Below are 24124 nucleotides of genomic sequence, written 5' to 3'. Positions count from 1 at the left end.
ATTAGACGCTTGAAGGTGAACTTTGCCTGGGCAATTTTGTAAGCAAAAGAGCAGCAGGAGAACTCATTGACATAATCTGAAGAGTTTGTAAACGGGAAGTGGGGAAACGAAGACTTATGTTCAAGGAGTTTGGCATTAAAAGGGAGAAAGAAGGTACACCTTAGAGGAACTTAGGGAGAAGAGCCCAAGTGTTGGATTGCCTGTGGGGGAAAGGTCCTGTCAGCAGCAGTATGGGCAGCGCAGTGCCAGGAAGGCCCGCAGAGGGCACGGAGGGGATGCCCCGGTGTCTGTTGGGGGTGGGGGTGCGTGGTATTTTGGAGGAGGTTCACAGATAGGTCTAGAGGGTTGGGATCTGTCCAGGGTACTGGGAGTAAGTGTCCTGCCCTCAGGGCTGCTGCCAGCAGCTTAGTGGCAAGTAGGAGTGGTTGGCAATGTGGGTAGTACAGCAGGTCCCTGGGGGCTCAGGCACTGGTGGGCACACAGCCAGGGTCGGGCTTCCTAAACAGGAGGGCTGCAGTCCTCGGTAATCCAGCTGGACCTGGGAGGAGCACAGGGGTGAGGGGGTCTGCTCGGAAGACTTCGGAAGGATTTCGAGGAGGCTGGGTTCCACTTCTTCATAGCCCTCTGAGACTGTCGCCTTCGGCTGGGAGAGATGGGAGACGAGCTGTATCAGAGCAGACACTGTGGCAGGAGGCACTGGGTGTGGAGGAAGGGCATTTGGGCTGTGGGGTGGGGGCGGTGCCTGTGCATGGTACACTGGCAGGTAGCTAACGGCCTTCAATGAGTTGCGTGGTAGGGGCGGGCGGGAGGGCACTCACCGGACTCAGAGCTGCAGTGTCCCTAAGGTACTGGCCTAGGACCCGGTGTAGGTCTGGAAGTGAGGGCCACAGGGCATGCCTCAGTCTCCTGGGGGAGAAGGGAACGGAGGAGACTGAGGCATGGGAGAGAGGTGGGGCGTCACGGGCGAGTGTAACGAGGAGGCCAGCTTCCTAGAGGAGTCTAGTGAAGGCAATGAAGTAAGGCAGAGGAGTGTAGCTGAGAAGACAATCTCAGGTGGGGTGGGGAAGTCAGCTAAGGATAGGACAGAGTTCCCTCAACCATTGCTACCACAGGGCCTTTGCACTGTCTGCTCTCTGCGCTTGGAGCACTCGCTCATTCCTTCACTTCATTCAGGTTTCTGCTCCAATGCCATTCTGACAGAGGCTGTCCTGACCACCTTGCCTGAAATAGCACTGCCTCCTTTTCTCATCACACCTGTCTCCTACTTGTTGTACTTCTGTTAACGAGACATGACTCCCTGCACATTTGCTATACTGTTACATGATTTTTTTGTGTGTGTGTTCCCGCTAAAGAATAAGCCCTGTGAGAGCAAAAAACATGTCCATTGGTTCACTCCTGTGTCCCCAGTGTCTCTCCTGGTAGGTGCTCCAGAACCTAGCTGAATGAAAGAGTGAATAAATGAATGAAGCCGGTGGAGGTTATTACTCAGTTACTCAGGAGGCGGTCCCTCTGGGAGGAGCATGGGGTTGAAGGTTACCGGGGCGATCTGCAATTCTCCAGCTGCAGATTTCAGGCCTCGCCCCTGACCTCACTCACTATCCTGGAGAAGGGAGAGTAAGCAGCCAGCATGCTTGGTTCAGTAGCACCAGCTTCCTCCTCCTCCTCCAGCCCTCTGTAGGATCTGCTACCTGCTTACAGGCTGCAATGCAGTGTGCGCCTACTCAAGGGCCCAGGGAGCTGGGAGGCCACCTAGGCCCTGAGCCAGCCTAGGATCCTCCTGAGACACTGCCCACGGAGCAGAGCGCTGCAGGACTTCTTGGGGAATCGGCCCGAGGGTGGGGGTGGGACAGATGTTACCCGGCCCAGGAGTGACCTCCCGCGACATTTCCCCTCTGCCTCAGTCCTTCACACAAGTGACTCATTCATTAATAACATTTATTTTGGGGCCTGTTATTTGGCAGGCCTCGTGCTAAGGATTTGAAGGTGACCAAATAAGGAGCAACAGCCTGGAGGAGCCTCCCGCCAGAGGGGGCTTCAGGGCAGAGGCACTAGGAGGAATGCTGCCTGACCCCGGGACGGAGTGGCCAGAGGCCTGGCACTCACCGCAAGAGGGGCTGGACAGCAGGCAGAGGCCAGACTTTAAAGCCCCGCTTGTCATTCTGCGGAGTCTGGCCCCCACCGTGGGGCGCCGTAAAAGGAACTTAAGGAGGTACCCGTGTGCACCTCAGAAGGAATATTCTGGTGGCTGTGTGAGGCCAGGCTTCAGGGAGAGCAGACCCTGTTTCAGTGAGTCTGGTAGCGTCTGTCTGCAGGACTACAGAAAGGAGGCCATTGTTTGAGCTGGATTTGGAAGGCAGAATGACCAGATCTGGTGACCGACTGGGCGGGGTGGGGCTGGAGGTGGGGTTGGCAGACAGGCGTCGGAGTGTCCTGGCTAAGGGGCAAGAACGGACCGCAGTCTCCTGCCTGGGACGTTGCAGCCAGGAGGTGGGGCGGTTTGAGGTGTCCCCTCTACCGGCACGTTCAAGGGAACGGTGTGGCTGAGACCACAGGCGTGCAGGCTCGGGAGGTCGGGGAGGGCGGCGGCGAGTGAGTGTCCATGCATGACAATACATGGCGCGATCCTAGGATGCTTGCTAGTGGCCTCCAGCCTCGCCCGGCCCACGGCCCCGTCACCCGTGCAACGCGGGCGGTACCTGTAGTGCGCAGGAAACTGCCACCTCAGCAGCAGCAGGCCCAGGAGGGCGCTAAGGCCCAGCACCAAGAGCAGAGCGGTCACCATGGAGATCCAGGCTGGGGGGGGTGGGGGTGGGAGGGAGAGGACAGGAAAGGTAGTAGCTCCGCCCACCTGACCGGAGCCCCCGCCCACAGCCCGCCAGGCCACGCCCCGACTCCGCCCCTCACCTGGGCAGGGGGCGCGTGAGCGCAGCCGCAGCCGGGTGCGCCCAGAGCCCCGCCCCTCGCGCAGCCGCAGATCGGGCGCTCACCGGTCTCGGAGGCTGTTTCCACCCGGGCTGGTTCGGACCAGGAGCTCCAAGGGCCCTGGTAGGTGGGCCCGTTGAGCCTGGCTCGCAGCTGTAAGCGGTAGCGAGAGCGCGGGCGCAGCTCCAGGGTCCCTCGCCCGGCCCCAAGAGGCGGCTCCAGCACCTGCGTAGAGGGGAATCCTGGGGTGGGCTGGCTTGGGGGGCCGGGGTCTCCAGAGCTCGACGTCTGTTTGAGCTCCCCCCGGCCTGGGATCCCCGCCAAGAGCCTCTCTGGCTACAGACACGCCCTGACCCGGAGCATCTTGGTCTCTTCCCTGCCTGCACCACAGCCTGGCCACACAGACTCCACTTCGCATGCACATCCCACATGCCCGCTCCACCACTCCAGATGGGCCATGGAGATCCAGACACGCGCACTCAAACCCGCACAGGCTGAGCTCCAGGAACACGCAAGCTGCCGGGGATGCCTAACAGGTGCCAGGTGCTGCGAGTAGGAGTGCCGTGTGTGCACACAGCGATTTATTGGCTTAATCACTTAGCGAGCATTTATGAACTGCTCGTAATATGCCAAACATTAGCAAGCCGCTGAGGGAAAGAAAGAGACATAAAACATGGTCTCTCACGTGTCTAACAAGGGAGACATCCAAAAAGTAAATAATCACAACAATTAATTAGTGCAAGTCACCGCGGGAGCACAAAAAAAGCATTGAATGCTGCCTCAGCTGCTTGGCTGGGCGTTACAGCAGCTAGAAGCACGGAGGGAAAGGCTGAGGCTGTGGTCAGAAAATTGAAGACAGAGTACGTGATCCTATCCACATGTTGATAAACAGAGGGCAGGGGAAAGGGGAAAGTAAGAAGTATCAGAGTGGCTCCACGCTGGGTAAGTGCTGGAGATAGAGAACAACTGAAGAACTATTTGACGGCTCCAGTTTATGAACGGGTTGTCAGGATAATGGAGGTAGGAGGGTGACTCGAGTGGTATAAGGAGCTTCTGGGATGTGTTTTAACCTTGGCAATGGTTGTGTGGCTGTACATACAGGTGAAATTTGGACAGGAAGGTTAGGATCAGCTTTGGATGTTTTAAATCTGAACTGTCTGGGGAATAAAGGTAAGAAATCCTATATCCATGTGTTACATGAAAGTGACAATATGGGCCAGGCAGGATGACTCCATGGCTAAATTTTCACCTTGCAAGTCCTGGAATCCTAAGTGGGTGCCAGTTCGTGTCCCAGCTGCTGCACTTCCCTTCCAGCTGCTTGGGAAAGCAGTCGAGGATGGCCCAAAGTCTTGGGACCTTGCATCTGTATGAAAGACCCAGAAGAAGCTCCTGGCTCCAGGCTTCATATCAGCTCAGGTCTGACTGCTGTGGCCATTTGGGGAGCAAATGAGCAGATGGAAGATCTGTCTCCTTCTCTTTATAGATCTGATCTGCCTTCCCAGTAAAAACAAATTAATTTTTTTTTTTTTTAAATTAAGGGGCCCGGCGGCATGGCCTAGCAGCTAAAGTCCTTGCCTTGAATGCCCCGGGATCCCATAAGGACACCGATTCTAATCCTGGCAGCTCCACTTCCCATCCAGCTCCTTGCTGTGGCCTGGGAAAGCAGTTGAGGACAGCCCAAAGCTTTGGGACCCTGCACCCGTGTGGGATACCCGGAAGAAGTTCCTGGCTCCTGGCTTAGGATCAGCATAGCATCGGCCATTGCGCTCACTTGGGGAGTGAATCATTGGACAGAAGATCTTGCTCTCTGTCTCTCCTCCTCTCTGTATATCTGACTTTCCAATAAATGAATAAATTTAAAAAAAAAAATTAGGAATGATGGGGCATGAGCTGGGATAGTGACAGCACAGGTGGCACAAAGGGATCATTTTCTGGTTCAACTTAAAGGTAATGACAGTAGGTGAATTGCTACTTGACTAATGTGTATTAAGCTCCTTCTGTATACAAGGCAGTATTCTAGGTGTTTATGTATTTAATTTTTATGCTAATTCTATCAGTTGGGTAAAATCCTCATTTTACCAGTGAAGAAACTGAATTTTAAAACTTGTTTATTTAAATTTTTGTTCATGGACCCAGTGTGATGGCTCAATGGCTAAATTCTCATCTTGCAAGCATCAGGATCCTATATGGGTGCTGGTTTGTGTCCTGGCTGCTCCATTTCCCACCCAGCTCCCAATTTATGACCTGGAAAAGCAGTGGAGGATGATGAGCCAAAGCCTTCAGACCCTGCACCTGTGCGGGAGAACAGGAAGAAGCTCCTGGCTTCTGGCTCTGCATTGGCTCAGCCCTGGCCATTGTGGCTGCATGTCTCTCCTTCTCTCTGTAAATCTGATCTGGCTTTCCAATAAAAATAAATAGATCTTTAAAAGTAAATAAATTTCTGTTCATCCTGAGCTTATTTTCTTCTTCAAAGCAGATTGATTTGAAAGAGTAAGAGAGAGAGAGAAAGAAATCTTCCATCCACTGGTTTATTTTCCAAGTAGCTGCAATGACAGAACTTGGCCAGGCTGAAGCTAGGAACCAGAAGCTTCTTTTTGGTCTTCCGTGTGCGTGGCAGGGACCCACACATTTGAGCTTTTTTTTTTTTTTTCTTTCCTCAGGCCATTAGCAGGAGCTGGATTGGAGCAGCTACAATGTGAACCAGCACTCAGGTGGGATGCTAGTGTTGAAGGCACCGGCTCTACCTGCTATGTCCCAACTCCGGCCCCAACTTTAAAAGTTTAGATAATTTGCTTGTGACTCACAATTTCATTTCCATGTAGGAGCTGGAATGGTATAATTGGAGTTGTTAATGTGTAGTCATTAAAAGTGTGGAGTTGGGTCCGGCCTTGTGGCACAACAGGTTACTCTGCTGCCTGCAATGCTGCCATCTTTCTCATATGAGTACCACTTGGGTTTCCAGTTGTTCCATTTTGGATCCAGGTCCCTACTAATGTGTCTGGGAAGGCAGTAGAAGATGACCCAAGAGCTTGAACTCCTGAACTCTGTCAAAACCTGGATGGAGTTCCAGGCTCCTGAGTTAGGCCTGAGTCAACACTAGCCCTTAGGCCCAAGTGGGGAATGAACCAGCAAGAGAGCTTACTTACTCTCTCAATCTCTCTTCTGCCTTTCAAAAGAAATAAATCTTAAGTAAATGTAGAATTGAAGCACTTACCCAAAGAGGGCACGTTTATCTGTGTGCGCGTGTCTAAAGAAAACAACCTCGCACTCCAGGAAGCAGAACGGATTTTGGAAGTGTGGACAAGGATGAACCAGGAAAGGAGAAGAAGATCAGGTTCAGGGAGTGAGGCAGAAAATCAGGGGAGACTGAACTCCCAAGGCAAAGGGGAGAGAAGCTTTTGAGTGACAGTAGCCAACAGGGGCAGATGCCCTGGGGAGATTAAGGTACTGGTTCAATCAAGTAGACATAGACATTCAAGCGCAGACATGGATGTATGGACACAGTCATCCTGGATGACAGAATAGCTTGTGTGGTGACATCTGTGAGCGTTTGTCAGCTGACCATACCTTCCAGTCCCGGAGGCCTTCTGCTGTGTAACGGAGCTGATAGCAGGTCTCTCGGGCCGCCCAGGGCGATGCATGCTGCCACTCCAGCTCCAGGTGCCCACTGGAGACCTCCTTCCAGTGCAGGCTTGGTGTGGGAATGAGCACTACAGGGATTTCAGCAGGGACCAGCTTAACTCCTTCTGTGCATGAGGTACCATGCCACCAAGGCAGGGGCCAGACGTGTTGGGTTTGGGGATTCTGGGCCTAGATAGGGTCAGGCTTGGTGGGCCTGAGAACTGTGTGGGAGGAATGGAGAAGAATGTTCTTACCAGCCTGGTGCATCCAGAAAGGGGAGCCCAGGTAGCTGTGAACAGCACCCTGGGCTGTTGTCACCTCCACACGGATGTGAATCACACTGTCATTTTGTGACCTGAAGTGGCAGCGAGAGAGCTGGGGAAGCTGTGGTCCTGGGGTTGTTGTCTCCTCTTCACACTTCTCCCACCGTGGGTCCCTGAGAACCAGCCATGTAGTCATTGACTCAGGCCTATCCGGGCTCTGTCAGTCGCATCTGACCTCTGCATGGCTCCTGGGGCCTGCATGGATCATCATCTACCCTCTCTTTTAGACGGGCCTCTAGGGCTTTCCGTCCATCTTCGTGCCATGAAGTATTGTTTCCTGGAGTCTACTTTGCTGTCTAGCCTGTTCCTCTTGAAAAGGCTGGTATGATGTGTGAAAATAGCATGGGGCTTGGAGCCAGCATTGTGGGTTAAGCATGTTGCAACACCAGCGTTTTAGAGGGGCAATGGTTTGAGTCCCAGCTGCTCTACTTTCAGTACAGCTCTCTCTCATGATGTGCCTAGGAAGTGAGCAGAAGATGCTGCAGGTCCTTGGGCCTCTACACCCGCAGGGGAGCCTGGGATGAATTTCCTGGCTCCTGTTCCAACCCTGACTATTGTAGCCATTTGGGGAGTGATCCAGCAGATGGAAGAAAGATTCTCTCTTTCTCTCCCCTTTAAAATAATTTCTTTCTTTCTCGCCTTTAAAATAAACAGATCTTTTAAAGATCTTAAAAACAACAGTAACAGGGCCCAGTGCCGTGGCCTAGTGGCTAACGTCCTCCCCTTGCACGCACCGGGATCCCATAAGGACACCGATTTTAATCCTGGAGGCTCCACTTCCCATCCAGCTCCGTGCTTGTGGCCTGGGAAAGCAGTTGAGGACAGCCCAAAGCCTTGGGACCCTGCACCTGCATGGGAGAACTGGAAGAGGCTCCTGGCTCCGGATTGGCGCAGTACCGGCCATTGTGGTCATTTGGGGACTGAATCATTGGAAGGAAGATCTTCCTCTCTGTCTGTCCTCCTCTTTCTATATATCTGACTTTGCAACAAAAAAAACCCATAAACAAAACAATAACCAAGCCCTTCATCTTTCAGGAAAAAAAAAATCCTTCTGTTTTTGTTTTGCTTTTTTTTTTTTTTTTTTTTTTTAAAGATTATTGTTTGTTGGAAAGTCAGATTTTGAAAAAATCTGGTTTCCAGGCTGAAGCCAAGAGCAGGAGCTTTATCTAGGTCTGTGTAGCTTTAGGGACCCAAGCACACTGGGCTGTCTTCTCAGGCTATTATTAGGGAGCTAAATCAGAAGTGAAGCAACCAGGCTTGAAATTATGGGCCTAAGGGATGCTGGCATCTGGGAAGGCAGCTTAACCCTCTCTACCACAATGTTGGCCCCCATTTATTTGAAAAATGTGAATCATGTTACATCAGGTTTAAAACTGTGCAGTGGTTCCTCATCTCACGTAGAATGAAATCCAAGCTGCATAGGGGCCTGTAGGATTCTGTAGATGTGCTTCCTTGCCGTTCTCACCTCCTGGGATTCCCTCGGCAGGTTCATGCGCTCATTGTCATGAGCCTTCTCTCTGTGCCGCAGCTGTACCAAATGCACCTGCCGGCCCTGATCGCTCTGTCTGTAGGTATTCGTGTGACTCAGTCCTGCCTGGCATTTAGACCTCGGCTCACCTGCCCCCTCCCTGCTGAGGCTTTTCCTGACCATGAACACCACCTCACCCTTTAGTCCTTGTCACCTAACCTGGTCACTTTATTTCTTGTTTGTCTCCTCCCTCTTCCTCATTACTATTGAAATACAGTCCCTAAAAGGGCGGCACCTTTTAGGGTATCATCCTTAATAGTTTATAGAACAAATTATAATCCCTATGGGGCTCATTGTCCCTAAACTTGCTTATCACTATGTGTGTATTTATGTACATCTACTTACTCAACAAATGGTTGACAGTACTTTTCCCGGGTGAGTCTGGACATGGAACATCTTCAAGGAGCTCTCATTTCAATGGGAAAACACATTTTTCTATGGCGTGCAAAGGGCTGACTTAGGAACATCTAACCCAGGCTGGGAGGGTCAGGAAGTGCTTGCTGGATAAGGCAATGTTTAGATGGAGTCTTGGGCTATAAATAGGGTAGGTAAAGGAGACGAACAGGCAAAGGAGATGAACAGCCCAGATAGCAGAGTGCAGTGCTCGAGGGTGGTAAGGTTACACGCCAGATCCTGGATGACAGGTGATCTTTCCAACAAAATGTCATGGCTAGCTTTGTACTTAGGCAAGCTCACTCTACCTGCGGTTTGCAGAAGGGATTTGCGTGGGGAGAGTAGAAGCTGGGAAATCTTTTTGAAGAACTGTTGTGCTTCTTCATGTGCACAGGGCTGAGGGCCTGAAAATTGGGCAGAAACAGAGAGGACCGAAAGAGGTAACCAGAGAGACTGAGGGGTAGCAATGGCAGACAGCTTCTAATTGCGGCTGGACGGTGTATGGATGGGAGAGGTCCAGAGTGATTGCAGTGGGTCAAGCCTGGAAAAAATTCACTAATGCTAGGAAGGAGGACACTGAACGGAAGAGGGTGTTTTCAGTAGAGGAAATGATGATTAATCCATTCATGCACCTCTACACTACGGACATCTGTCAGTTATTAAAAGGAAGCAGTTATTTGGTAATGATCTTTGAGACAAGTTTTTAAGTGAAAAGTAAAATAGCAAGAAACCATGTATGTGATTTAACTTATATGTTAAATGTTTATTCATTTTTTATTGGAAAGGCAGATTTTACAAAGAGAGAAGGAGAAACACACAGAGAGGTCTTCCATCTGCTGTTTCACTTCCCAAATGGCTGCAATGGCCAGAGCTGAGCTGATTCAGTAACTGGGAACCAGAGATTTTTTGCTGGTTTCCCACATGGGTACAGGGTCCCAAGGACTTGGGTCATTCTCCACTGCTTTCCCAGGCCATAAACAGCTGGATAGGAGGTGGAACAGGTGGGACACAAACCAGAACCCATATGGGATGCTGGTGTTAGCAGGCAGAGGGTTATTTTGCTATGCCACTTTGCTGGCCTCAACCTAATTTATATTTTAAAATTAGATATTGTTTGAAACATACAAGGGATCTTCAAAACATTCATTTTAATTTACTTGAAAGAGTTACAAAGAGAGGAAGAGAGACACGGGGAGGGAGAAAAAGAGATGGAGAGAATCTTCCAATTACTGAGTCTCTCGCCAAATGGCCACAACAGACAGGCCTGGGCCAGGCTGAAGCCAGGAGCCTAGGATTTCTTTCAGGTCTCCCATGTGGATACATCCTCATCTGCTCTCCCAGATGCATTAACAGGGAGCTGGATGGGAAGAGGAGCAGGTAGGATTAGAACTGGCGTCCATACAGGATGCCAGCGTTGTATGGCTATTATGACATATATCAGCCCGCCCATGAACTTTGAAGAGTATCTTCATATGCAAATGTATAGAAAAAGCTAGAAAAATGCTTTAAAATAATAAATTTCTGAAATTAGGCATTCGACAGTTTTTTTTTTTACTAAGCTTTACTATCTTGGAGGCACTCTTGAGATGAGACTATATTTGTGAATAAAAACACTTTGGCTTTGCCCTCATGGGTCATACACTTTTATAGTCAAGGACATCCTTTCTCCATTAGCATTCTGAGAGATAATTTTCTCAAAGATTTAGTTGAGAGACTTACAGAGAGAGGGAGGCAGCAAGCTCTCATTTGCTAGCTTATTTCCCCAAGGGCCCATGATGGTTGGAGCTGAGTCAGGTCTAGGTCTCCCTTGGCAAGGACCCACAGCCACTGGAGCGATCACTTCTTGCCCCCCAAGAACAGCATTAGCACAAAGTTGGAACTGAATGTGGATGGGCACTCAAGTCCCATCTTAACCAGTCCCTTAATCGCTAGGTCAAACACCTGCCCTGACAGACAATTATTTTCATCAGTGAAATAATCACTTCAAGTATAAATGTTGAAATTGTAACCTTGTGGTTGGTATTGTGACATAGTGGGCTAAACAGCTACCTACAACACTTGCAATCCCATATGGGCACCTGTTTAGTCCAACCCAACTCCCTGCTAGTGTTCCTGGGAAAGCAGTAGAGGATGGACCCTGTACCTATGAGGGTGACCTGGAAGAAGTCCCTGGCTCCTAACCTAGCCCTTGTCATTGCAGCCATTTGGGAAGTGAATCAGCAGATGAAGTATTTCTCTCTCTACATCTTGTTATGTCTTTCTGTAATTCTGCCTTTCAAATAAATAAATATTTTAAAATAAAATAAAATGGTAATCATTGGGGGACTGGCATTGTAATGTAGCTGGTAAAGTTGGTGCCTGCTGTTGCTAGCATCCCAAATCGGCACCAGTTTATGCCTTGGCTACTCCACTTCCAATGCAGCTTCCTGCTAATGGCCTGGGAAAAGCAGCAGAAGCTGGAAAAAGTGTCTGGGCTTCTGCCACCTGTGTGAGAGACCCAGATGAAGCTTTGGGCTTTGGCCTGGCCCAGCCCTATTGTGGCCATCTAAGGAGTGAGCCAGTACATGGAAGATCTCTCTTCTGCTCTCGATATCCCTCTATCACTGTAACTCAAGTAAATAACCAAACCTTAAAAATTGTAAGTATGCCAAGTACTTAGAAGCAGAGGTACATTGCATGACAGGAATGTAAAATGGTACTGTTTCATCTAATGAGGCAGGTCAAGGGCAGGTTCTCTGCAGAAGTAACAGTGCAGAAGTAGAAGTTAAGGTGGGAGAGGTAACTGGCCAGCACACGCAGAGATCCAGAGGCAGGAAGGAACATTGCAGAGATGAAGGGACTCAAGAAGGCAGTCCTGGAACATTAAGAGCAAAGGATGGCATAGAAGAAGATGATGCTGGAGGCTAGTTTGTGGTGAAGCAGATAAAGCCACAGCCTGTGACGCTAGCATCTCTTATAGGTACCAGCTTGTGTCCTCGTGTTTTACTTCCAATCCAGCTCCCTGCTACTGGCCTGTGAAAGCGGCAGAAGATGATCCAGTGCTTGGATCCCTGTCAGCCACATGAGAGATTCAGAAATTCTTGGCTCCCAGCTCCTGACTTTGATCTGGTCTAGCCGTGGCTGTTGCGGCCATTTTGGGGAGTGAATCAGTGGATTAAAGATCTCTCCTTTCCCCACTCCTGGTCTTTCTCTCCTTCTTGCTGTAACTCTGCCTTTTAAATAAATAAATAAACAGATAAGTAAATATTTTAAGAATGACACTGAGGAGGGAGGTGTCCATGATAGAGTCCTTTTCTGTATCCTAAGGTCAGTGGGAAGCTGTTGAAGGTTTTGAAATGAGAATCTTTTGCACTTTTAAAACATCATCCCAGTTCCTACGTTGAGAAATATTTGGAGGATAGCTCAGTTGATCCTCAAGAGAGGATCACTTACTAGATCTTTTCAGTAGCCCAAGTGAGGGATGATGAAGGTTTATATGCAAGTAATGACAGATTCTAGGGATATTTAATGGGTCAAAGTCAACCCGGCTTGTTTATAGATTGTCTAGAGGGGTGAAGGATCAGTGGGGTATTTGACAGAAGTCCTGGAAGGCCAGGCTAGGCTGCTTATAATCTAATAGATCTTGGAAAATTACAAGACAAATTTGATTAGGGAAAAAGCATGCAAAGTTCAAGTTTTGCAAAACAAACATGCAAAAGGTTAAGCTTAACTAAGGTCCCCCTGAGGCAATATAGGATGGGAAGTTGGAGGTGAGACTATAAGCGTTTGCTATCATCAAGATGTCACAATTAAGGCTGAACTAAAACTTGGGATATTCCTAGTGGAAATGGAGAGAGGTTGAGAGAATAAAAAGCCCACTGGAAGATGATGGAATAGTTTCTACAGTGGCCGGGGAGGAAGGGGCTCTTTGTTTTGGTAGAAGGGGGAGGGTGAAGAGGACCAAGACTGGTCTCTCATTTCTGCAAGCTCGTGTCTCTCTCTCCCATACCACCGAACTCTATTGAGCAGTTTAACCCTCACCTGTTTCTGGGGCAGCACTGTGCCCGGCTGTGGTAGAAGAAGCCTTGGGAGCTAGAAAGGTCCTGTTGCTGCCACTGACAGGTAACATTCTTCAGGTCCAAGGTAAAGCATTGCAGTCCAATTTCCACTGGGGTCAAAGAAGTAAGTTCCGTCAGGGCCATGTGCCCCTGTCCTGACAGTCTCTAGATCATCACACACCTAAGAATGCTTCCTCTTGCTCACTCTTCCCTCCCTGCACACAGATCATGCTGTGCAGCAGCAAGGATGAGGGCATTGAAAAAAGGCCTTCCAGAGCCTGCCTATCCAGGCCAAGCCTCCCTGGAGAGCTTTTCCAGCTCTCCCCCGCCCCACCCATTTTCCCCAATTCCTTTGTTAACTCACCTGCATCCCCAGGCAGATCCACTGTCACCGGGAAGGACCAGGATCCCCAGGAGCCATGAAGGGAGACCCCATCAGGTTGGCTACGCAGCTGGAGCCAATAGGACTTGCCAGGTTGGAGCCCCGAGATGAGACAGCTTCCACTCGTTGCTGTCACAGATGGGGTCTTGGGAGGAAGATGTCAGCATTGGCATTGAGGCCTGCCTCTAACTGAGGTAGCCTGCAGCCCCCGGTGGAGTGGAACTCACTCAGCAATCTCTCGGATAGAGAGGCATAGAGACAAGGGACCCAGGCCCATGAGTTTTTAGGTAGTGTTTAGGTTTTTGATTTGTTTTAAGGAAAATCTCCTTTGTTTGGAGGCCTGTAATGTTGTCAGCATGAATAACCTGAAGTGGGGGACTCTCCCTCTAGAATAGACACTGCCGCCAAGGGCTTGTCAGAGCCTATGTGACTCCTCTGGGACTGGCTCACCAAGTAGCCTGCCTGCTCTCTGGGTGCAGGAGCTGGAAGGCGGAGCAGAAGGAGGCCAGCATACCTGTCCACCTGTGGAGGCGTGTGTTGGTCTGTCCTGTTGGGGCACTGCGTGAGGATCACACAGAGGCTGGTGCAGACCGGAGACTGGGTGCTGCCTCTGCAGCGTGGGGCAGCAGGTTTCTTTGGTAAGCAGTTTCATGACTGTGGGACCGCTGGAGTTCCTGGGATCCATGGGCCCATAGCGGAGCTCGTGCCTCAGGAATTCGTGGATCGCTGGGGCCGCAGCTTCCCAGCTGACCTGCAATTCCCCAGGCTGTCTCCCTCCCATGGCCAAGATGATGCTGGGGGGAGCTGGCAGGCCTGAGGGAGAGTGGGGCCTGTCAGACCCTCAGTCCGCAGCTCAGCCCTGCTCTGTGGAGAGCGGGGCTGAGAGCTGAACCAGGGAAGGCTCTGGATCCTAAAGTTTGCAGACTAAGGATAAGGGAGGGAGGAGACCTCACTAGAGTCTAACAGTCCCCTGGTGCCCTGGGAGGTAGGGACCTCTTCATGCCTGCTTGTCTATGCCACTTAGCACAATGCTTGGCACGTAGTAGCCATTCTGTAACTGTGAGCTGGGTGAGTAGATGCCCATGTTAGTGATGGGAGTCCAGGGCATCCCTGGTGTGAATGATCTGTGGGCTGAGTCTAGCTCAGGATGCCAAGGTTGGAAGAAATGATGAGGGGTTCTCTGGGTGACTCTGGCAGTCTGACCCTTGGAGTGGGGAGCTTCCGGTGTGTCCCAAAAGAGCATGTACAAATCTGCTCGTGGGCACTGGCTTGTGAGTGCTGGAGGGCAGGGAGGGGCAGAAGCCCTTACCAACACGCTCCACAGACAGCACACGCTGGGTCACGTTCTGGTTCAGGAACACGTTTTTAACCCAGAGGTGGAGTGGCATGAAGAGGCGAACTTCATCCTGGGCTGGAAACTGGCACACATACCGGATTCCAAAGGAGGTCACCGTCTGAGGACTCAGGGGACAGGCACGGGGCTTCTCCCTGTTGACATAGGAGCAGTCTTACCTACAGGGCCACCATACTTACCCTGAGGATTCAGGCCTGGACCTGCACCATCAGCACTAGTCAGTTTCTTCTTTGCTTGAGACAGGTGGGAATAGGGCTGGAGTAGGGGCTTGAGCCCAAGATCCAAAGCACTTCTACTCACGAGGAAGCTATTTTGTGCAGCGATTCTCCAATAGAGCCAAGGACAGGGAAGCTCCCAGAGTGGGATGCTGCTAAGCTGTGTACAGGGACAGCTGTCTAGGAATGGGGCCCAGCCCAGCACCTACCCTCTGTAGGCATACAGCAGCTGGTATGTTCCACTGGGCGCTGCCTGTTTCTCCTCCCAGAAGCAAGTCAGGTCCTCAAAGGTTCGGGAGAAGCAGTTGAGGGTCTCAGAGTCCAAGGCCGGCAAGGAGACATCTGAGAAACAGCTGGTTAGTGGAGTCCTGCATGTTCCATGCATGCGTGCTTGCAGGCACCAGTAGGGACCAGTGGAGTCTCCTGCCTTACCCCACCTCCTGGGGCCCTGCATCCCCTCCCAGGGCTCCCCCTCCCTGGGCACAGGTGATCTGTACCCTCTGCACACCTCACCTTGGCTGGTAACTTGTGCCAGGCTTTGGGGAGCCAGGAGGAGGCAGGAGGTGACCATGAAGAGGGCCCAAGAGGGCATCTTCTCCGGCACTGTGTGCCTGCCTCTGCCCATCCTCCCTTCAGGAAGCCGGGCCCCAATACCCTCCCGCGGCAGCCCCTTAGGTTCCTGTCAGATACAGCCCCACGTCCTGTCCCTGTCCCTGCCCCTCTGGGGCCCATCCAGACCACACTGGGGCCAGGGGCCAGGGAAGGGGGAGTGGGTAGGAAGGTAGGAGGAATTTAAAACAGAGGGTGTAAGCCTGGTGGGGAGGAAGATGGAGTTGGTGTGCATGCGCATGTGTGTGGACGTGTGTGTATGCATATATTTTGAGATTTATTTATATATTTGAAAGGCAGAGCAACATAGAAATACAGAGGGAGGAGAGAGAGAAAGTTTGATCCACGTGTCCATTCCTGAAATGACTGCAATATCCAGGTCTGGGCCAAGCCAAATCCAAGAGCCAGGAACTCCATCCTGGTTTCCCACATAGGAGGCAGCGGCCCAAGTACTTGGACCATCTTCTGCTGCCTTCCTAGGTGCATTCAAAGGAAGCTGGATCAGAAGCAGAGGAGCCAGGACTCAAGCAGGCATGGGAATATGGGCTGTAGGCATCCCAAACAGTGGCCTAACTGGCTATCCCGTAATATCCACATTGTGGGGGGGTATGTGTTTGAACACCAAAAGAAAAGTGAGTCTGTCTATACTTGAATGTTTTCTGTTCTAGAAGGCCAAGATCAGGGATTTACTGAGCATTCCCCACACTTCTGTGTGTTAAGCAACATTTCAATTGATTTAATCCTCAGTCTTACTTCCCTTGCATGGATGGGGACCCTCAGATGCAGAAAGTTAAGGATCTACCCAAGATCACATACCTGGGAGGAAATCAAGCTCAGGAATCCACAGCCCACAGTCCTGGCCACTGTGTCATGCACCTGGATCTGTAGCTCGTTGAAGGGTGACCTTCTGCCTTACAACCTTAGTAACAAGGTTGATATGTCCACCTTGATAGGTTCTTACAGAAAGATCCACATTTCCCTTGGAATTGGCCATGTGGGCAGCCTCAGTGGAGGGCCTGCTACTTGCTGACTGCTCATGGTTGGTCTGTGCACCAGCTGTGAAAGACTGCCTTGGGATCTGTTAGAAACGCAGAGTCTTAGACCTTGCCCTGGACCTACTAACCGAGAATCTGCATTCTGCAACCCCCACCTCCAGAAGTTTGCATGCTGAAGTTTGGAGGTAAGGGTCTTCAGTGCTCCAAATGCTGTGCTGAGTCATGGGATGCTTGGTCTCAGTTGAGCTTGTGTACGTCTTCTCATCGGGAGCACAGTGTCTGAACCCCTACCTCCTCCTCCTGGAAGCGCTGTTAGCTATGGGTAGTTTTATGTTGTTTCGGGGAGCTTTGACTCTTATGGGGAGAGGGTAGAGTGAGGGAGAGAGTTGGAGTAGGAAGTGGAAGGGAGTGGGAGTGATGGGCAGAGCTGTATTAAGGCCTACAGGTGGACTCTCGGGCCTTGGCTCCTGCTCCCATTGTAGGCTATACACTCACATGTCTGGTATATAACCTTACTCCCTGCCTCCTTCAAAGTGAATTTTACTAGTAGATACAATTGTAGGAAGGCATGTGAGGTGTGAGGATGGGAGATAGGAAGCACTGTTAGTCTGCGAAAGTCCCTGCATCAGGTTTGTCCAAAGCCCTGCTTCATGTTCAAGTCATAAGAACTGATGGCAGTAATTCTGGGAGTCTCCTGCCTTCTCAGCCTTCTGTGAGGTCAAGTGAGAAGGGAAGCACATCTCTAGTGTTCATGTAGCCTCCTGGCTCTGTGCGTTGCATACATGCTGATAACTTCAACACTACTATCCCGTGTGTGACTTCTCCTCAGGACTATTTGGATAGCCAACTGCCCACTGGAGTAGACACTTGAGTGTCTCAATAAACATCTTTTAAAAAAAATAAATTTATTATTTGATGATTTTACATAGTTGAAGGGATGCATGTCCATGTAGACCAATGATTAGGGTGGGAAGGGTTGAGGAATGGGAGGAAAGTGCATGAGACAATTGCTTCCAATTTTCTTTTTCTTCCTGTGTTTGGGGATAGTAGGAATAGAAGGGAAGAGGGATGTTCCCAGCATCCTAATCATATCAATACTTGGGGATGGGGATGGCCACTTGATTTTATCCCAGCATCCTCGATGTGGAGCATGTTCTACAGGTACTGCTTAAATAGTTTCGGTAGTGCTAAGATACTGTTGATTTTGTTGCTCCAAGGTTGAGGAAATTCTTCCAAGGTCCATTGGTTGACATAGTACACCTTAGATTTTCCACTAGGCCAGATACTTGCTGTCAAAGCTTGGCAGGGGAGTTGTCCAATTTGTTCTGCCCCCTATCCTCCACCATGCCACCAGATGTTTTCTGCAGGCCTCAATGAGCTGTCATGTCCCCTGTGTGTATCTGGGCATGCTGTCTACTGCACTATCTTCAGTAAGTGAGGAGGCCCAGTTCTGATGCATTCCAAGGTCAGACCACAGACCCTGTGATTTTCCCCATGGTTGGAGTTTTGAGTTCAGTGGTCCAGTTCAGGGATCCCCAAAGAAACCTCTTGAGAGGTAACCTGACTCCTGTGTGTGCCAGCCAGTGTGGGATTTGGGTCAGTCCTTCACCCACATCAGCCAACGCACATACTGGTGCTTGCAGTCCCCTGGTCAGTTCTGTCTCTAGCCCCATCTCATATGCAAAACAATGGATGCTGTGGCCCAGCCTTACCCTGCCCACCAAACACTAGGCACTCACACACACTAGTGGGAACTGTAGCCTAGTTGGAGCAATCCCTAATAACCTCCCACCAGGCTTGCCTTCAGCCCTGGTTCTGCACATGCCAGTGTGTGCAGCAGACTGGTCCAGTCCTTCATGCATCCCATTTGGCTTTTGTACACACCAATGGGTGCTTCAGCCAACTCAGCTCAACTGACCCCACTATACAGCCCACATTCATGCTGGCAGGTGCTGCCTGTTCCTCCAGCCCTGGTTCTCATGCTCACTAGTGGGAGCTGCAGCCCATCAGAGAAGTTCCCAGATTTTCCCTACTGGGCCCACTCCCAGCCCTGGTTCTTGAACTTTTCAGGTGGTACTGTGCTCCAGCCTGACTGGACTTGTCCCAGTCCTGGCACTTGCCTGCTAATGTTGCAGCAAAGCCTGGTCTGCACTTACTGTGGCTCATGCATACACCAGCAGATATGGTCACCTATCCCAGCTTGGCTCTCCCCCTAACCCACCTCATAGGCAGATTGACAGGTGGTATAGCCCTGCCCAGCCTGGTCTTTTCCCAGTCCAGCTCTCATGTTCACTAGCAGGAGCAGTGGCTCAGCAGGGGAGCCCCCACAGTTCTCCCTACCAGGCTTGCCCTCACCCCTTGAGTGTTGCATGTGATGGTGGGTGCTGTGGCCCAGCCTTACCTTGGCATTTGCTGGTCAGTCCAGCCAGCCCCAATCATGACCCTAACATGAATTAGCTGATGTTGTGGCTCAAGCCAGCCTGTCTCACACCCCATCCTGGTTCTCACATTCAGCAGTGGGTGTTGTGAACTAGCCCAGTCTACCCCCAGAATTGAGCCACACATATGCCAGCAGGTACTATAACCTGGCCTGTCTGGGCCACTCCAAGCCTCAGTTTTTGTGTTTACCTGCAGAGACTGCATGTTGACAGAGGAGTTCCCCAAGCTCCTCCCAGGCCACCTCCCAGTTGAAGATCTTGCACAGACCGGTGGGTACTTGGCCCAGCCTGACTTGGCCCACCTTATGTCCTGGCATTCACCAACAGCTGCAGTGGCCTTGGCCAACTGTCCCACACGCATTCTGATTTTTAGCATTGGGTGCCACAGCCCAGTCTCACCTGGCCCACTCCCCAGATCCAGCTTTCATGTAGTTCAGCAGGTGCCAAGACCTAGTCCAGCTTGTCCTATGCCCACAGTAGCTCTTTCAAGTACCAGTAGATGCTGGAACCTAGCCCAGTCTGGTATACCACAGGACCCAGTCCACACACATGTTGAGGAATGCTGCATCCATGTCGAGCCAAGCTCACCACTCCCATTCCAACTCAAGCTCACCAGTGGGAACTGAAGCCTCAGCAGGAGCATCCCCGTAGCCCTCAACCAGGCCTGCTCCCAACCACAGATTTTGCACATGCTGGTGGTTGCTCTGATCCAGCCCAGTTTGGTCCATCTCCCATCTTGGCCTTTGTCATCAGATGCTCCAGTCTGTCCCTAGTCCCAACTCTAACTGGTGGGTGATGCAGCCTAGCCCTGCCCTATCTGCCCCCATCCCCAGCTCATGCAAATAGCTAGGTACAGAGCTTATCTCAGCATGGCCTGCACCCTGTCCTTGCTCCTGTGCATACCAATGTGTGCTATGACTTGACCTGGCCTTGTCTGATCTGCCTTCCTAGTCAGCCCATATACCTGCTGACAAGTGGAGCAGCCCTGCCTGGTCTAGCCCACACCCTGTTCCAACTCCTGTGCTCACCAGCAAGAGCTACAGCCAAATAAGGGAGTCCCTCAAATTCCCCCACCAGGCCCACTCCCAGAACTGGATCTCATGCATTTCAGTAGGTGCTTGGGCTCCCTATCTAGCACTATCTCCTCAGCCCCCTGATCTTGGCCTTTTGAGTGATGCTGGATGCTGCAAGCTGGCCCATCCCCATCCCTAATTCTTTGGTATGCTTGCAGGTGCTACAACTTGGGCCAATCTGGCCTACTCTGGACCCTAGCTCCCATCACCACCCCCACCTCTCATACAAACCAACAAGTACTGCAATACTAAAGGAACGAGTCTGCAAATTCCCCTCAGAATCTGCCCAAGATCTGGTTCTCTCATGCGCTGATTAGTGTCTTGGCCTAGCTTTACATGGCTCAACCCCTGCCCATACACTCACTGATACTGTGGCCTAGTCCTGCCAGGCAGGATCCACAGCTCTAGCTTTTGTATATGCCAGTGGGCTCTATCCCATGTAGGTAGCTGTCCTGGTCTGACCCAGGCATGTCCTCCGGCTTCACCCACTCTAAACCACCTGGTCTTAGCCACCCTGTTTACCTGCGATTGCAGTGGCCAGGTCCATGGAAGTCCCATAGAAGTCATTCCTCTCCTGTAGTGTGCTTCCTCCGTGGTCCCCCATCCACACATCCCAAACCACCCTCCACTCCAGGACAGTTCACAACTACCATGACCATGGTCGAATTGCTGTGGGTCACAGGACCTGGTCTTCCTATGGCCTTAATAAACATTTTATACTTAAGATGGTTGATGTGTAATTCTTGATTCTGTTCCCATGTCTACACATATTTGCTTTGCTCCCTGGTGTTGCCCACCTCCATGATGGTACTATTCCACTCTGCCATCAAACCCCAAACCTCAGTACACTGTGATGCTTGTCTTTCTCTTGTCCTACATCCAGTGAATTCCAAAATTCTGTTGGCTCTTTCTTCAAAGTGTCCGCTGAATCTGATCACTTTTAACCACCTTAGCTCCAACCATCCTAGTCCAAGTTCAGGTCACTGCGAAGCCTTCCTGACTGGCATCCCTGCCTTCATTCCTACCCCCGTGAGTCCTTACGGCATGTTTAAAATGCACATCAGATTTCTTCACTCTGCTCATAAAATCCTCCAAAGATTTCCTATTGCACTCAGAATACAATTCAAACACCTCTTTAAAGCACAGAGGACACTTCAGAAAGTTCGTGAAAAATGGAATAAAAGGAGAAACTTATTTTTGTACAAACTTTTAAAAAAATGTACAGATTTTTTTTCACCATGTGTAAATCTCATCTGCATGGATATAGAACTCATTTTGGATCAAGATACCTTTAGTTTGAAGCACCCTTTTATAAGGTTTTGACTAACTGATGTCCTAAACTTCATTTCCTGCTACTTTCTCCTCATGCTCTACCAGCCACGATAATCTCACACTATGTCTCTAATTTTTTTTGGAAAAAAATATTTAGTTTTTGAATTTGGAAGACAGGAGTGGATCAGGGATGAGAGATACAAGCAGAGAACTTTTCCATTCACTGATTCATTCTCCAAATACTTGCAACAGCCAAGGTTGAGTCAGGCCAAAGCCAGGAGCCAGAAACTCAATCTGTGTTTCCCGTATAGGTGGCAGGGACCCAAGTACTCGAGCCATCACCTGCTCACTATGGAGAAGTTCAAGATTAGAAAATTGGACCAGACTCAGATGAGCCAAGTGGCATCTTTATTTATTTATTTATTTTATAGACTGAAGGAAAGTTGGCTGTTCTTTATTTCTTTTTTTTTATTGTATAAATTTTACTTTTACACTTGAACTTAGCCAAAAGTCTGAGAAGCAATGTTGTATAAATTTTTGGTTTTTGCTATTTTTTACATAGTGCTAGAGGAAAGGGGGTGTGACCATTGTTATGACATTCTCTTTTTTCCTTCCTCTATCTGGGGGAGGGGAGACGTAAGGGGAAAAGCCACCCAGCCTCCCAACTATCCCAGGGTCCCCAGTGGGGGACATGCTCCAAGGGTCCCGCTCAAATGATTTTGATAGTTCAGCTGTTCCGTATTGCTGCCGATCTTGCCAATCACGATGAAATCTCTCCAGAATCCACTGGCTGACATAGTTCACCTTAGACACTCCGTTTATCCAGATATTCACTGCCAACTCTTGGCTGGGGTAGTTGATCAATTTGTTCTGTCCTCCATCCTCTGTTATGGCACAAGGTGTCCTCTGCAGGCTCCAGTGTACTGCCATATCCTCCATGTGCATCTGGATATGCTATCCACTGCTCTGTCTAAGCCACTGAGGAGGCCCAGCTATGACACATGCATTCCATGGTCAAACCATGTAACCTGCACTTCTCTCTTCAAGGTTGGGGTTCTGAGATAGCAATTCAATTGAAGGGATCGCCAAACAAACTTTGTCTGAGGTGATCCCACACCTGATTCTTGTGTGTGCATGCCAATACAGGGTCCAGCACAGTCTGTCGCACAAATCGGCCTACGCACACACTATTAGTTGCAATTGCTCAGTCAGTTGTCTCCAACCCTGTCTTCTAATGCAAACTATTGGGCATTGTAGACCAGCCTGATCCTGCCCACTGCACACTCAGTCCCCATGCAAACCAGTGGGAGTTGTAGCCTAGTCACAGTGACCCACAATAACCCCCACCATGCCCGCCTCCTGCCATGGTTCCCGTGCTTGCCAGTATATACAGCAGACTGCTCCTGTCTGTCCCACATCCCATTCAGTTCTCATACTTGTCAATGGGCATTGAAGCCTAATTCAACCCAACCAGCCCCACTATCCAGCCCATAACACCTGCCAGTGGGTGCCACTTTCTGTCTAGCCATCCCTGCCTCAATTCTGGTTCTCATGCTCACCAGAGTGGCTACCTGAGAGGGAGGTGCCCACTGTTTCCCTAACGAATCCACTCCCACTGCCGGGTCTTGCATTCTCCAGATGGTACTGCAGTTTAGCTTAACAGAGTTTTCCTCCCTGTGCCAGCATCTGCCAGCTGATGCTGCAGCAAAGCCCAACCAACCATCACCCCCTCTCTGGCTTATGCGTGCACCAGTAGGAATAGTCAGTCCAGCCTGGCTTGTCTCTGATCCAGCTTACATGCAGACTAACAGGTGTTGTAGCCCTGCTCAGCCTGGTCTGCCCGATACCAGCTCTCACACTCACCAGTGGGAATAGTAGCCCAGCAGGGGATCTCCCTGCAGCCCCGACTACTGGGTCCGCCCACTCTCCCCCAGGTCTCACGTGTGCTGGTAGGGTGTTGTGGCACAGTCTGGTGTGTATGGCCTGCCTCACCTTGGCATTTGCCAATGGATTCTGTAGCCTGGCCCGGTTCACCTCCAGTTCAGCTCACTCTGGTGGGGACTACAGCCTAGCCAGTCCAGCCAGCCCCCAGTCCCAGCCCTTATGTGAACTAGCTGGTATTGCGGTCTGACCTGGCAGGACCCACGCACCATTCTGGCTCTTGGATCTGCCAGTCAGTGATACGAACTGGCCCAGCCTGACTTGCCCTAGATCTGAGCCAAAGGTAAGCCCTACTTAATCCACCTCCTGTCTTAGCAAGCACAGTGGCCTTTCCTGATCAGCCCTGACCCATTCTGGTTCTTATTGTTGGGTGTTACAGCCCAGCTTATCCTGATCCAAACTCAGACACAGCTCACACATGGCTCAGCAGGGACAGAGACCTAGTCTAGTCCATCCTACACTCATTGTGGTTCTCACGAGCTCCAATGGGTGCTGGAATCCAGCCTAGTCATACACGCCCCAGACCCATTCTACCCCCATGCCGAAGGAGACTACATCCATATCCTTATCAGACTGTATCCCTCACTCTGGCCCCCACGCTCACCAGTGGGGCCCACAACTGAGTCAGGATGTCTTCTTTGCTCCCCAGCCAGACCTGATCCCAGCCACTGATCTTGTGTGAGCCGGTGGTTGCTCTGACCCAGCTTGGCATGGCCCCTCCCCTGTCTTGGCCTTTGCCTGTGGATGCTATAGCCTGGCCTGGCCTGGCCAGCCCCCAGTCCCAAATTTCGCTGGCAGGTGCTGCAATCTGGCCCTGCCAAGCGGTATTTTTATTGATGCTCCCAGTGTCTGCCTATGTTTCTTGTCTTAATTCTCATGGTTCTGCAGTGCTGTACTCTGTTGGTTTCCTCCTACCTCCTGTAACATTCCCTCTTGGTTTCTTCCTGGGGCTGTTGTTTCAGAGCGTATTGCATGGTTTCGGTTCTTTCTATGTATCGGTAACTCACAGGGCCTCATCACC

At 50.7% G+C, this 24124-nt stretch overlaps 1 protein-coding gene across 2 annotated transcripts; it reads right to left on the bottom strand.

Moving 5' to 3' along the window:
- Window positions 1-174: 174 nt before the first annotated feature.
- MPL (MPL proto-oncogene, thrombopoietin receptor) lies at window positions 175-15379 on the bottom strand. 2 transcript variants are annotated; one of them, XM_040974481.1, is made up of 12 exons: window positions 15289-15379; window positions 14985-15117; window positions 14516-14694; window positions 13721-14019; window positions 13189-13351; window positions 12808-12934; window positions 6798-6979; window positions 6490-6632; window positions 2988-3147; window positions 2697-2793; window positions 819-906; window positions 175-643 (listed from the first exon to the last, which is right to left on the bottom strand). In XM_040974481.1, the coding sequence occupies exons 1-12, from the start codon at window positions 15365-15367 to the stop codon at window positions 386-388; spliced, it is 1908 nt and encodes a 635-aa protein (XP_040830415.1). In that variant the 5' UTR covers window positions 15368-15379; the 3' UTR covers window positions 175-385. The 2 variants fall into 2 exon arrangements, with proteins under 2 accessions (XP_040830415.1, XP_040830416.1); XM_040974482.1 differs by lacking the exons at window positions 175-643; window positions 2697-2793; window positions 2988-3147 and having other exon boundaries at window positions 841-906.
- Between the last annotated feature and the right edge of the window lie 8745 nt (window positions 15380-24124).

This window comes from Ochotona curzoniae, unplaced genomic scaffold (assembly GCF_017591425.1).
Source record: "Ochotona curzoniae isolate NIBS_2020 unplaced genomic scaffold, NIBS_Ocur_1.0 contig_2404, whole genome shotgun sequence".
NCBI lineage: Eukaryota > Metazoa > Chordata > Mammalia > Lagomorpha > Ochotonidae > Ochotona > Ochotona curzoniae.
This window is presented reverse-complemented; position numbering and strand designations above follow the sequence as displayed.